General features: G+C 49.9%; 1 protein-coding gene across 1 annotated transcript in view; it reads left to right on the top strand.

Annotated features, from left to right (window-relative positions):
* Positions 1–14838, top strand: part of fhod3b (formin homology 2 domain containing 3b) — a 39947-nt gene extending 25109 nt beyond the window's left edge. Inside the window, exons 2-16 of the mRNA XM_067238114.1 lie at positions 1723–1836; positions 1982–2116; positions 3174–3224; positions 3945–4135; positions 5319–5897; positions 6075–7015; positions 7967–8125; positions 9061–9243; positions 9488–9607; positions 10625–10786; positions 11346–11536; positions 11855–12047; positions 13662–13842; positions 14413–14577; positions 14756–14838. Coding sequence (XP_067094215.1) covers positions 1723–1836; positions 1982–2116; positions 3174–3224; positions 3945–4135; positions 5319–5897; positions 6075–7015; positions 7967–8125; positions 9061–9243; positions 9488–9607; positions 10625–10786; positions 11346–11536; positions 11855–12047; positions 13662–13842; positions 14413–14577; positions 14756–14838 — 3448 coding nt within the window. The remainder of the gene's footprint in view (positions 1–1722; positions 1837–1981; positions 2117–3173; positions 3225–3944; positions 4136–5318; positions 5898–6074; positions 7016–7966; positions 8126–9060; positions 9244–9487; positions 9608–10624; positions 10787–11345; positions 11537–11854; positions 12048–13661; positions 13843–14412; positions 14578–14755) is intronic.
* Positions 14839–14897: the final 59 nt, after the last annotated feature.

A 14897-nucleotide genomic window follows, 5' to 3' on the forward strand; every position in this document is an offset into this window, starting at 1 on the left:
CCTTGACTCGGTTCCTGCGAGGCAAGACGTTCCGTGGAGAACACTACATTTTCCTGACATTTACTGCTCATCTGCCTTTCATTGTGGCACTGTACCACAGTTAAGCCAAGACAAGTCTATAAATAAATTCAAGTATAAAGGGCAACATAATTCAAATTTAAACGTCCCTCAGATCTCAGCGTTGTGAAATCGCCACAGCAATAGAAACTAGACGGAAAGTATGTCTCTTGAACAGCAGAAAACGACCTTCGTTATGTGTACTTCTCATACCAGTCCGACCCTACATGATCCCTCAGTGAGTCGAGAGCCACATGGAAGAAGCCAGGAAAAGCTCCTTAAACAGCCAACCCGATGTGAATGTCAAACCCTTTCATTGATTTCTCGAGGACACACTGCGTAGCATGCTGTTCCAGTGTCCGGTCACCACAGAGAGCCTCGCTGTTTTGTCATCTTTTATCACCCTCCTTCCTTCAAGTCCCCTCTCACGTCCTGCCTCGGTCGTTTTGTGTGTGTGCTACCTGCATGCTCCCTGTGTGACGGAAGGTTGACTGGAATGTTCCTCTCTCTTCTCCCTGTCTCTCCTCTCCGCAGTCAGACAGATGTTTCACGTGCTAACACGTCTAGAGTGTCCCGCTGGGCTGAAAGGTAAGACCTCCATAAGGTCGTATTGATTCCCACGCCTTCGTCCCGCAGTACATGTAGGTCTGTGATACCCTTAAAGACTTCAGGAGACTGTATATTTGTACTCGCTGTGTTTTCGTTTTTTTTCCTTCGGGCGGGGAGGGGAAGGGGGGGTCGGCTCGGGGACAGCGCTCAGGACAACAGTGCGTCCAAGTCTCAATAACAATTTGCTATCGGAAAAGCAATGACTTCTAAATGGCACTGTTGGTTTGCACTGAAAGCTGTTTTTTTGTGGGGGTCGTTTTTCAGTTGTATTTCTTTTGATGGTGACAGAGAGAGACAGGAAAGGCAGGGAGAGAGAGAGAGGGATGACATGCAGAAAAGGTCCCAGACCAGAATCGAACCCGGGCCCTAATAACCCAGCCCATATGATACATGCTCTACCCGGTTCCTTGCTCTGCTGGTTACTTGGCCCAGGGTGCATACAGTCTTCCATGACCATCCACACACTCAATATGAAACCCACAGATGTCCTTCACAGTCTGCAAGGTGGTGAGACGTGACTGTCCCGCACATGCAGAAGAGCCCCCTCTGCCCAGTCTCGGTGTACCTGTGTGTTGTTTCAGTCAACACATATCCACACAGAGCCACACAGCTAGTCAAGCCCAGGATGGAAAAACTCCGGTTATATAACCCTCCTTGTTACTGAATATCACACGTAGTCAGAGCCAAGAGCTCAGCCGGGAAAATCAGGGCACCTGTGCAACCATGACAGTCTCTTCGGTTACTTAGTGGAAAAATCGCGTCTGGGACGATAATGCCGTTTCTTTTCCTTCTCTCTTTCTCTCTCTTCTTCTTGCTCTCTCTTTTTCCTCCACCATTCCCTCCCTGTCTCTGTCTCTCTCTCTCTTATACATTCTCTCTTTTCCCTCTCTGGCTCTCTTCGCTCTCTATGCCTGTCTTTCTGTCTCTCTTATTTAATCTCTCTCTCCCCCCTCTGTCTCTCTCCTCTCTCTATCTATGTATCTATCCTCCCTCTGGCTCTCTCCTCTCTCTATCTCCATTTCGGTCTGTCTGTCTCTCTCTCTCTCTCGCAAGCAGACACAACAGTGGCCCATACCCTGGGCGTCCCCAGGTCGTCGTGAGCGCCCCCACCACCCCGGTCCACCGTGTTACCGCCTCCCCGGCCTCCACCCCCGACACCAAACCAGACAGGTCAGCTCCCACATCCACCTCCAGGGGACTCGGGGGCCGTCTCCAAGGCAACCTTTTTTCCCGAGACAACCCAATGAACATAGGTAATGCATGGTTTCAGCCGTATTTGTGGTTGACGGGGGGGGGGGGTGTTTGCTGTGTCCAGGCCTGCCTTGGGGGGTCTGCTCTCCTCCTCCTACAGACAGCACCAGGAGTCGCTGGCTGCAGAGAGAGAGAGGAGGAGGCTGGAGAGGGAGGAGCGTCTGCAGAGGATCGAGAGGGAGGAGAGGAACCGCTTCAAGTGAGAGCTAGCATGCACCCTCGCTTGTCTCGAAACAACAGGGAGGGGTGGAGTTCAGTGGCGGAGCTTTTAACTGCAGGCCACAGGTTCAAATCCACCCTGAATGTTGCTTTGGATAAAAAGCATTTGCTTAAGGTTTTTTTTTTTTTTTACATTCAGACCGCTCCCCTCAAACAACAAGGATGGGTGTAGTTCAGTGGTTCAGCTTTTGACTGTAGATCAAGAGGCCGAAGGTTCAAATCCCCCTGTATGTCGCTTTGGGCTTTGGGCTTTGGATAAAAAACATGCATCCCACCCATCTCCAAACATTGTGGCTTCCAGGCATTCATCTTGTCAGGACTTTAGATCCACACTCAACCACGAACTGAAAACAGATAGATTATGCCTGTCTGAATCTCTTCACAAGGTTATTATTGGTATTGACTGCGTTTAGTCTGTTTTGTCTGGGATTGGGAGATCGAGGCATGTAGGCCCGTGTTATTTACATTTGACAGTTCATTCATTTAGCAGACACTTTTATCCAAAGTGATACAGGAACACAAATAGTGCATGTTGTAAGTAGAGCAGATGTCAAGGATCACAATTGCACCGTTCTAACAGTATTTCGGTGGTTAGAGCCAAAGAACAGTCTGTATTTGACCAGACAGTGCAACAATGATGTTATCAAATGTTTGCGACCGACTGGGAGCTATCAAATGTTATCAACTGACTGAGAACTGTTTACAAACTGAACAGGCAGGTCTCTTCTGATTATGGTCATCGGAAAGGCACTATAGCCCAGCAGACACTTGGTCTCTGCTTGGTCTGTTGGCCATATAAAGATCCCTGGAGCTCATGGAGAGGATGGGTCTGGGAACAGGGTTGTTTTATGTCTTTTTAAATTTACGCAGTCTATTCTGTATAGCCTCTCCGTTACTATAGCCTAGCTTTAGTATCGTAGAATGTAAATGTAAATCTCTTTTTCTCTCCTACTGTATCTCTCTCTCTCTCTCTCTCTCTCTCTCTCTCTCTCTCTCTCTCTCTCTGTCTCCCTTGCCCCCCCTCTGAACGCTGACAGTCGGGATTACGTGGACAAGCGCGAGGAGGTGAGGCACGCCAGAGAAGAGAGGTAGGTCTGCTTCCGAGAGCCGACACGGTTCATGCGTAGAGAGGTAGCACGCTGTCTCCAGCGATAGAGATACGGCGGATACACGATTGAGATACAATGACCACACGATTAGAGACTCAGAGAGGCTCTAGGTTGTCAGCTTTTTGGGAATGGCTAGCAGATGTCTGTAGCTTGCAGATGCCGCCCCGGGCTGAGTTATAGGTGTCAGGGCCTCTCCAGGCCTGCTCTGCATTAAGACCTTTAAGAAGGGAACAGGACAAGGTGTGTAATTGCTTCTTGGCACGGGTCTGCCAGATAAGGAAGGCTGTGTGTGGGTGTATGTACGTGTGAGTGTGTGTGCGTGCGTGCGTGTGTGCATAAAATACCATATTTATACTTGAGAGCATTTAACGCATGAATCATTTGTTATTTTTTCCCCTGTTATGCTATGTGGATTTCCTGTAGCATACCACTTGATTGAATGGGGTGTGCAGCATAAATCAAGATAAGCAAAAGCCATTAAAAAGAGACATGTGCTGGTGAAGATCTATCCAACACTCAGCCTGAAGGAGTTGTCAGGGATGCTTCACAAACACTTGGCCACCGTTTCAGGGAGGGAATGAAATTCTTCTTGAAATATTTCGAACCCCATTTGACTTCAGTCCACATGTGTGACGTAACATCCATTACGGAGATGCCTGAAGATGGCACCTGGCTGATGTGTATCCCTCCTGCCCACAGGTACAAGAACGTTGAGAGGCTAGCGTCGGAAGAGTTCGAGAGAGAGCGCCCGCGGGCGCCGACGCGAGGGCGCACGGAGATCACGCTGTGCCTGAGCTCCAACCCCGCCAGCCGCGCCCCCTCCCGCTGTGTCACGCCCTCCTCCGTGGCCAATCAGGAGGAGCCCTCCCCTAGCCCGCCCCAGACACAGGGTAACACCATCAGACGACCGTTCACCCTCCCTCCCGGTTCACTGCCCTGTAGAGAAGGCAGACCACCTGGTTGGCATCTGGCGTTGGTAGAGTAGCCCTGGTCATCAGGGAAGTCAGTGCCCAGATGACATCCACAATGAGGGGTGGGAAATTAGAACATTGAGGGTGATTTACATGCGAATTAGAATCCACTGACTCGAGGCCAACAAATTGCCTCATCGGTAGAGAACGAGTCCAAGGGGATCCATGGGATTTGAAAAATCACTGTGGAAATATCTGGGCGACAGGGCGGATATGGATATGGGCGTACAGTACGGTGGATGGATCGTCTTTTGGGTGCCTCAGACGCGTCAGTCTTGCGGCTGTATTGCTCAGCTGAAGGAAACTGGTCGGGGTGAGGCTGTGGAGGGGAGAAAGGGAAGCCGAGGCCCGGTGATTTGTATGCGATTGTGGTGCGGGCTTTCCTGTGGTAACCAAAGGGCGGCAGACTCCCATTATGAGGCTCCGTTGACATCCTGCAGGAAGAGAAAAGGTGTGGTGGACTGGACTGGACAGCACCACTAACCATAGACCTTCAGTTTCCCACAGGCTCAGACATGTAGAAACATTTCATTGTGCCGGCAACTTCCACAAAATAGGAGGATTTTATTTTATTTTATTATCGAACTCAGATCCTCCATTTAAGTAAAAGTGTGAGATCCGTTTGTCGTATGCACAATGAAACAAGTAACTCTGGCCAATGAGATTATTAAGACAACGTAAGGCAATAACCACGCAGTAGGCATAAAAATACATAAAGAAAAATATGTATATATAAATATATATAGATTTATTAAATAAAATACTGGCCAAAAAGTATTTGGCTTAATGAATGGGTGAATATCTTTGTTTTAAGTAGTTCCCGTCACAGTACAGAACATTATAATGTGTTGCAGGAGTACATCAATGTGACAGTTGATTAGTTTGATAGTACACATGCTTTAGGAGCGGAAAGTGAACTGAGCGTGAACTGAAAAATGCTGATTCGTGACAATTTACCATGCCAATGAATAGTGTCAGGAAGCAATTTCGCAGTATTTAGATTCTAAACAAGATCACTTCTCAAGCTCTGTCTGACAATATTAAGGCATACAATCGAAATCCCTAATGTAACACTTTTGTTGTGTCTTGCTCTCTGTTCCAGGAACCGAAAGAGACTTAGAGCCAAGCCTTGACACCGTGACCCGAACCAGAAGTCCAGCGCCAGAGTTAACAGTACCAGACCCTCCCCCAGAACCTCCCTCGGAGGCACCAGACGAGACACAGGCGCCAACCGAGACAGAGGCAGAGGCGGAGGCAGAGTCGGAGGCAGAGAGTGAGGACGTGGCTGAGGCTGAGGCAGAACAGGGCAGGGGTGTAGAGGCAGAGACAGAGCAACAGACAGACGTAGGCGCGAAGGAGGTAGCAAGAGAGGAGGGAGGAGAAAGGGCGGAGGTAAAGATAGAGCCAGAGGATGAGGTGGAGGTGGAGGAACAGGTAGAGGAAGGGGGAGAAGAGGAGGTGGAAGTGGAGCCAGAAGGAGTCGAGGTGGAGTTGGAGGAGGAGGAGAGGGAGCCGGCGCTGGGGCGAGAGGTGGAGGACAGCGTCTCGCTGAGTGAGAAGGAGAGGCAGAATGAGGAAGTGAACGAGAAGGACAACTGCTCCGCCTCCAGCATCTCCTCGGCCAGCAGCACGCTGGAGCGCGAGGAGCGTGAGGAGAAACTCAACAACGACAACGAAGCAGGTAGGAGAACCCGGCCATAAAAGCGCCGTCTCATTTTCGACCCCCTAATCCACCCCACTCACGTCTTGATGCACCCACCTGCAGTCAGAACGCGCGAGTTCTGCTTTGTTTGGATGTTAAATGTCTATTGCTGCGTTGCTACTCCTTCCCACTCCCTCTGTGTCTCCCTGGCTGCAGGCCAATGGAAGCAGAGCATCAAGGAGGCAGACAAGAACGACGAATGCAGCAAGATCCTCAACAGCAAGCGCTTCATGCTGGACATGTTGTACGCCGCCAGTAAGACGCCCAGCGAGGACGAGGAGAAGGCCGGCGAGACGGAGACGGAGAAGAACGAGGAGGACCAGGACTCGTCCGTGGCCAGCCTGGCCAGCAGGATCTCCACGCTGGAGGCCAACCGGCAGGCGCGGGACGAGAACATGAAGAAGATGGACGTCCAGCACCTGGACAACCAGGGCAGCGTCCGAGCCGTGGCCGAGAAGTTCGGCGACCTGGTCAAGGGTCTGGGGTCTCCACACGACCTGGAGGCGTCAGAGAGGCAGCAGCAGGTACTGCAGCCCGACAAAGCGCCCCCGCCGGCCCCCTCCTCCCCCTTGCCCCCTAAGAAGGAGTCGGACTACATCTGGGACCAGCTCATGGCCAACCCCAGGGAGCTGCGGATCAAAGAGCTGGACTTCACCGACCTGGCCGACGAGGATGACCTGGACATCCTGGACGTGGACAGTGTCATGGGCTCCAGCGACCTCATGGCCCCCCCGCCGCCTCCGCCCTGCAACGCTGCTCTGCCCCCGGCCCCACCGCTGTTCGGGTGCCCCCCACCCCCTCCTATCCTGGGCATGAAGATGGCCCCCATCCCTCCCCCACCCTTCATGGCTCCAGCCCCTCCACCCCAGCCCCCGCTTAACTCCCCCCAGCTCGGAAGAGGGGAGCCCCCTCTCTTCCAGAAGAAGAAGAAGACCATTAGATTGTTCTGGAACGAGGTTCGGCCCATGGACTGGCAGTATAGGAACCATAAATGCTGCAAAGAATCTCTGTGGTCCAAACTGGAGCCGGTCAAACTGGACACGTCAAAACTGGAGAATCTCTTTGAGTCCAAGTCCAAGGAGCTGCCAGTCACCAAGGTAGAGATTACTTTATAACATGTTTTCTTCATGTCGTATTTTCTGTCACAACTGACTCGAAGCCGTGACAAAAACGAGAGGCGACACATGGGGAATTGTAAGGAGTAACAAATTAGATATATACTAACAGACAGTGGCTATCCAAAATCAGAACTACAGGGAGTGTGTGAGTGAGACACCACAAAAGTAACCACGCAAGAGACCACAAGAGACAGAGCAGTCAAAAACTAGGGGAACACACCGTACACTATTTGCTTGGGCAGCATTTCCGAGAATAGCAATCGAAAATGTACCACATCTTTAGCAGAAAAAGCTAAGTTGACCCTCAGGTGTGTTCTGTAACAGTCAAAGCTGGCGGTGGAGTTGTTTTCTTTTTTTCCTGTTCATAATTCAGTATTTCCTGCTGCGTTTTCTATTTTGGGTACACATGTGTGCCTGTTTAGCCAGCGATGCATATGCAGGCTTCAGGCAGGCTCCATCAGACAAACATTTGGTGTGCATCGTGACTCTGGGTTGAGCCCATCTGCTGTCACCAGAGGTTGTCTCCTGCCTCAACCTGCAGAAGAACGCAGGTCTATTTGAAACAGATTGTTTTCGGAATATGGGTCAACTCCATCGCATCTCGGAGGGAGACAGCATGATGGAGTGCCATGGACTGACTCCTTAATACCTTTTAAACCCCATCAAAGGTGCAGCCTGTCTTTTATAAAGCACACTCTGTCACAGAGAGACCCAGCCAGGAGAACCCCTCGAGAGCAGATGAGCCTACCCCACATATAGATCAAGTCTCTCATTGTAAAAGTTCATAGACAGTATCAGCCAGATGATATGGCTGTGCCTGACTCTTAACAGGTCACCTACAGTACAAGGTAGATTCTTAAAAATAAAGATGAACTTTGCAGGTCAAGTCTAAAAAGTTATTTATTTTTGGAACCTTTTCGACCCTCTCAGAAAGCAGCCGTCGATGGGAAACGACAAGAGATCATAGTCCTGGATTCCAAACGGAGCAATGCCATCAACATCGGTCTGACTGTTTTACCCCCACCCCGCACCATCAAGACGGCCATTCTTAATTTTGATGAGTACGCGTTAAACAAGGAAGGCATTGAGGTAAGCTGCAACAGTATGGCCGTACAGTGTTCACGGATGGTTATAGTGTTAACATCCAGAGCTTCTGGAAGGTAATGGTTTTGTGTGTGAGCCAAACAGATGTATCTGTCCCCGGCAAATTTGTTTTCACCGTTCTCTCCACAGTTAATCTGTCATGTCGAATAATATGCAGATTTAAACCAGAATGTTCTTTGAGGAAATGGAATGGCTGCCTTCCTAGCTGCTTCGTGCTAGAGATACATAGCTGACTTGGCAAACCAAAAGACATTCATCTCAAACGTATCCAAAATAAGCCTGGTTTCACTGAGGACTAGTTGACCCAGTCTACCGAAAACACGTGCCTTGTGCATTTCCGCATTTGATTTTTCACCAAAAAAAAGCTTTCAATTAGTGTGGATTGGCCACAGTGTGGTCTTGTCCTCTGGTCTCCCAGCTGGATGGCTGTTTGTTTGGCTGCCCTCATGTAATTAATCACCAGGACGATTAAAGGTTAGCAACACATGCATATTTTAAGGTAGTTTTCAAACCATAATATAGACCTTTGGTGGACTTCGGATCTGCAAATAATGATTAATGTTGCATCCCGTTGGCCTTACGTAATCTGTATTTTTCAATCCTCTACCATGGAAACATTTTTACCAGAGAGGAGTTTACGTAGCGCTCTTCCTCCTGTGTCTGGAAGGGTTTTCTCACAGACAATCCCAGCGAGGTTCACATGTCACGCAAGGTTGTGAATGAATCGTGGAGAGAGAAAAAACTAAACCTAAAACTGGAAACAATTTGTGTTTACCATTTCGATGAATCACCTCTGACACCGTTTCTATCGGGTCTATGACATACTGTATCCCAGTGTAAATACACTCGATACTTGTTTGCCTCCCCATTGACTGTCTCCCATCTCCGTACCTCTCTCCCACCTCCCATCCTCTTCCTAGAAAATCCTGACAATGATCCCGACGGAGGAGGAGAAGCAGAAGATCCAGGAGGCCCAGCTGGTCAGCCCCGACGTGCCCCTGGGCTCAGCCGAGCAGTTCCTCCTCACCCTCTCCTCCATCACCGAGCTGTCCGCCCGCTTGCAGCTCTGGGCCTTCAAGATGGACTACGAGGTCATGGAGAAGGTCAGCTCATCTCCTTTTGTTTGTTTTGGGTCTGGATGTGGATCGCTCTCCTTCGAGGGAGGGCCGGAGCCCCCGTCATGGCTCACACGGCCTTGATGGAGTCTTGGCTGCACCTGATGCGGACATATCTTCACGTTCCTTCTTCTGTTGCGTCTTGTTATTCTATGTATTCTATCCTCAAACGGGTCCTCTACTTCCTGGGTGCCTAAGGGGCCTGACTTGATTGGATGTCACGCTCTTTCAGGAAGTGGCCGAGCCCCTGCAAGACCTGAAGGAAGGGATGGACCAATTAGAAAAGAACAAGACCCTACGCTACATCCTGTCCACGCTCCTGGCCATGGGCAACTTCCTCAACGGCACAAACGTGAGTAGCCATCCGGTGGGCTGGCCCGGGGCGAGGAGAGATGGCCATCCCTTCCTCCCTTTCCGTGTGCCCCCGCACCCCCACCCCCCGCTAAGCACCCGCCATATTTACTTGGCAAGTGAAACAGTGGTCTCTCTGTGTGTTGAGGAATGTGCTGTGTGCTGCCTTGCTGTCTGACTGAGGAGAGAGAGATAGAGAGAGAGAGAGAGAGAGAGAGAGAGAGAGAGAGAGAGAGAGAGAGAGAGAGAGAGAGAGAGAGAGAGAGACAGAGAGAGAGAGAGAGAGAGAGAGAGAGAGAGAGAGAGAGACAGAGAGAGAGAGAGAGAGAGAGAGAGAGAGAGAGAGAGAGAGAGAGAGAGAGAGATATGTTTATGTGTGTGTCTGTGTTTCTATGTCTGTGCGTGTGAGAGAAAAACAGTGAGAGAGAGAGAGAGAGAGAGCGAGAGAGAGAGACAGAGAGAGAGAGAGAGAGAGAGAGAGAGAGAGAGAGAGAGAGAGAGAGAGAGAGAGAGAGAGAGAGAGAGAGTGAAGATAGGGAGATAGAACAAGAGAACTTATCCTTGGAGATATGAGAGCTAAACATGCAAGTGGGAAACATGATGCATCAAACAAGTGGGTCATGAAAATAATGTCTGTGTTTATATTTTACGGTAAACCATTTAAAACAGGCAAAAGAACAAAGCAAATCCGGTTAAGGATTATGTCTTTCTGGACATGCTGTTCTCTTTTTTTAGCTCTGTGAAAAATTGGCAGGTCTGCAGTTGATTGTGGTTTCTGATAATCATGGCCTAATGAATCTGGATCACTGTTAAACCACTCTATTGAAGCTCTTTTTCTTTGTAAGAGATCCTGCTATCCAACATAATAATACCATGGAATCTTGTTGTGGTACAAATCTGTGACCTGGCCAAAACGGAAATTGACTGCAATTTGGACCTCATTTTAAAGTCTCTGAACTTCTGCCATGAAATTGTATCATTATGGTGTGTGCGTGTGTGTGTGTGTGTTTGTATCCAGGCTAAGGGCTTTGAGCTGAGCTACCTGGAGAAGGTTCCGGAGGTGAAGGACACGGTCCACAAGCAGTCCCTGCTGCACCACGCGTGCTCCATCGTGGTTGAGAAGTTTCCAGACAGCTCCGACCTATACTCTGAGATAGGAGCCGTCACTCGTTCAGCTAAGGTTCGACTTCAGCAGCACGTATCCAACACAAATTCAATTACGCCAACCTAGCTAGTGTCTGGCACGGGTTAACGGACGCAATCTAGGAAGTCAGTTGGCTGAGCGGTGAAGGAATCGGGCTAGTAATCCGAAGGTTGCCAGTTCGATTCCCGGTCATGCAAACTGACGTTGTGTCCTTGGGCAAGGCACTTCACCCTACTTGCCTCGGGGGAATGTCCCCGTACTTACTGTAAGTCGCTCTGGATAAGAGCGTCTGCTAAATAGATGCTAGGCTTCCTAAAATATTCCATCGGCAGGGCAGTCCAGTAGCTCCCCGGATAAGTGTACGTGTCATGTAGGTTGAGGGGTTACCGCAGTTACCTGGGTACAAAGTTGCTTTGGTTCACCTTGGCCCTTTGCTGTGTGCCTTCCATTCTCTCTCTCTTTTCTCTCTCTCTTCCCTGCCTTTTGTTGTCACTGTCCAATGAAGCATGAATCATGGTCACTTTGGCAGCTTTGGTAAACACAAATATGAGCAGTAGGGGTTGCAAGTAGTACCATCTGTGTTGTTCCCCGCTAGGTGGACTTTGACCAGCTACAGGAGAATCTGAGCCAGATGGAGCGAAGGTGCAAAGCATCCTGGGACCACCTCAAGGTCATCGCCAAGCACGAGATGAAACCGGCACTGAAACAGAAAATGTCGGACTTCCTGAAGGACTGCGCAGAGAGAATCATAATCCTAAAGATCGTGCATCGGAGGATAGTCAACAGGTTAGACCAAGTCTCACAGAGCAATGTTGCTGAAGTTGTAAACATATTTCAAGCAGGTTATAAACTTGGATAATCTGAATTATGCAAAACCAAAGCACCAGTCTATCTGTACTATGAATCTTGGTGGGGGAGGGTCTAGCTCAGTGCTAGAGCATTTGACTGCAGGTTAAGAGGTCACAGGTTCAAATTCCCCCACCTTATGAACACTGTTTTGAATAAAAAGCATCTGCTAAAATAAATATTTCACTCTGCATCACATGACATCTGGCTGTGCTTGGTGAGGGTATAATCTAGACCTGACCATCTCTCTGTCTCCAGGTTCCACGCCTTCCTGTTGTTCCTAGGACACCCGGCCTACGGCGTGCGGGATGTGAGCGTCCATCGCTTCAGTAAGATCCTCAGCGAGTTCGCCCTGGAGTACCGGACCACTCGCGAACGGGTCCTCCAGCAGAAGCAGAAGAGGGCCAACCACCGCGAGAGGAACAAGACCAGGGGGAAGATGATCACTGACGTAAGCGCTCCATCCAGCACAATGCTCCCCGGGTTAGAAGCTCTGAAGACATCAACCTTTGACCCTCTCTCTCTGGGGCGTCATGCCGTTGTAGTCTCTCCATCATGGTTGATATTCTTGAACTCAAATCAAAAAACCCTCGACCTGGTTCAATCCCCTGGAATGTGGCTACTCCAGACAGCACATTCTTCTGTAATGACATCAGCATTGTTCTTCAGGGTCCAAACATATAGTTGGTTACTGTAACAATAACCTGTGGGCTGTTTTCAGCGTATCCTGTTCTATAGCAGCTGTAGACTGAGGTCAAGTCAGACACCTCCCCCCTGAGTAGTCTAAATCCCTTTATCCCGCAGAGCCCTGCTCTCTCTCCCTCTGTCTCTCTCCATGTCTATCTCTCTCTCCCTCTAGCTCTCTCCCTCTCTCTTTCTCCCTCTCCCTCCCTCTCTATCCCTCTTTCCTATCCCTCTCTCTCTCCCCAGTGTGTTTGCCTTGGCGGGGCCCTGCCCCAGTTTAAGGGGACCCTAATTCAATCACTGTGTGAAAATTCAAACCTTTGCATGTCCCTTGTGGAGCAATAACAAGGCCCACACTGCGCCGTCTCTCCTCTTAACGAGGAGGAAGCGGAGATGAGCGGTCAGGGTCACAGGTCTGATTGTGGGTCCTTATGGAGGACAACGCTTGTGAGTTCCAGATCGCCATAACAACTTTTTCTTTTCCGTTGTGTGTGTCATCGTCCCCCCCATTTTCCTCTGAAGAGTGAGGATGAAGAGGATGGTGAGGTAGGAGTGCGAGAGGAAGAACGTCATCAGGTGCATGCGTCTTTGGACGGACTTGCTGTCGTCTTGTCGCTATGTCCATAACGAGAAACGAGCCCCCGGATTGCTCTGTTAGCTGGACTTTGTTTAATCTGGCCGGCTCTGGTTGGACATCGTGATTTGCTGTGATTATAGAGTACAGCTACCTACGCGTCAAAGCCACGTTGTTTGTTGTCTTTGGGTGCTACTGGAATGCAACTAACTCGTAACATGAGATTAGCATTACCATGCCGGGTGTGTGTGTATGCATGTGTGTCTGTATGCCTGTGTGTTTGTTTGTGTGTGTGTGTGTAGAAAGGGGCACATCTAGAGACGAGAAAGCGGCCCCCCAAATTCAAAGCAGCCCCAAGTGGGTCAGAGTCTGCAGATAAGCACGTCCACCCAGTCAAATCCAGAGTAGTGATTCTGACCGAGACCAGGATCGAATTACCGCTCTCTGCTCTCGATCAATACAAGATGACCTGCCCTGTCAACACAACTGTTGCAATACAGATGGCTGTGGCTTTTCATTGTTTGGGGTCAGGGTTCATAGGAAGGTCATCACATTAGACTACAGGCTGTATTGTCTCTGTGTACATGGAGCATATATGTATGTATATATATATACATACATATATGCTCCGAATATATTTGTATTTGAGTTATATATACATATAACTCAAATATATTCGTTTTCCATTTGTATAACAGGTTTGAGCTTCCGACAATTGTTTTCCGAATGCGGTTGATACCAGAGCATGGTGATAAATCTTAACAGCCAGCGCTCCAACAAAGTCTCTGTGCCTCTGTCTCTCCACAGAACGGAAAGTTCGGCGGCACGTCTCCGGAGGGCCACGAGAGCCCGCCCCAGGGCCTGCAGTACGCCGAGGACGCCGCGGAGCACGAGAACATGAAGGCGGTCCTGAAGAGCAGCTCGCAGGGCGGTGACAGTGGGTCGTCCACCGTGCCGGGCCTGCGCACGCGCAGCAGGGCCAACAGAGGTCAGTGTTGTCATCCTCCACACACGACACGCGGGACAACGCCAGCAGCACTCGGGTGCAGTTTTTCCCCCGCTTGAATTCCCCTATGTTTGGTTTTACTGGCTAGTGTGTGACTAGTGGGTGTGCAGTTTGAGGTGGGCCTAGCACAGACTTCCTTGTCGTGCTAGCCGTGTTATGCTAGCTACTTTGGTTTGACTGGCCCATACTGACCCTTGTCCACAAATGCCCTAGTAAACAGAGGGACAAACACCTCGTGTCGCTAGCTATCCCATACTTCCACGTGGGGGCTGTCACATGACTTCCATAGAAAATGAACGAGGGGAGAGATGTCGCCAGGCAATTTTTACCTCGAAACATTGTCGGTGGATTCCGCCCTTTAATCTCTGTCTGGATGTTCTAATAGATACTACTGACATTAAAAGTATATTCCTAACGCTAAAGTGTCACTCATAGTCTACAGAGAGTTCTGATTGGTCAATATGCGACAGCTCCAAGGTTTTACGCTGGAAAAAAACATCAGCAACAGTCTAGGGTGGGTGTCAGTGTGTCTGTCTGGTTTGGTTCCGCCAGGTCGCATCGCCCCGTGGTCCTCGGCGACCGACGACCCAGTGAACGGTACGGAGGCGGACACGGCGGACGAGATCATGGAGCGCATTGTCCGTTCCGCCACGCAGGGGCCCAGCCAGCGCACGCAGCCTCGCGAGAGGAAGAGGTCCCGGGCCAATCGCAAGTCATGTGAGCTGATCCTTCCTGAATCTTTCGTCCAATGGCAAAAGTGTTTTACTTGGGATAGGATTTAACTGGGATTTATCATGTAACGTTGTATCACGTTATGCGACGAAAGAAAACGCAATTAACAGTAATGTCCAGACTAATCCCTCTCTCTCCCCTCACCCCTTCTCTGGACACACAGTGAGAAGGACACTGAAGAACGGCTTGACTCCAGAGGAGGCCCATGCTCTGGGGCTGGCCAGTGGCTCAGAGATGCAGGTGTGACAAGGAGCTGGATCAAGCAGGACACACACACACACACACATCTGAGAATCCCACTGCCC

The sequence above is a fragment of the Osmerus mordax genome, chromosome 6 (assembly GCF_038355195.1).
Source record: "Osmerus mordax isolate fOsmMor3 chromosome 6, fOsmMor3.pri, whole genome shotgun sequence".
Taxonomy (NCBI): Eukaryota; Metazoa; Chordata; class Actinopteri; order Osmeriformes; family Osmeridae; genus Osmerus; species Osmerus mordax.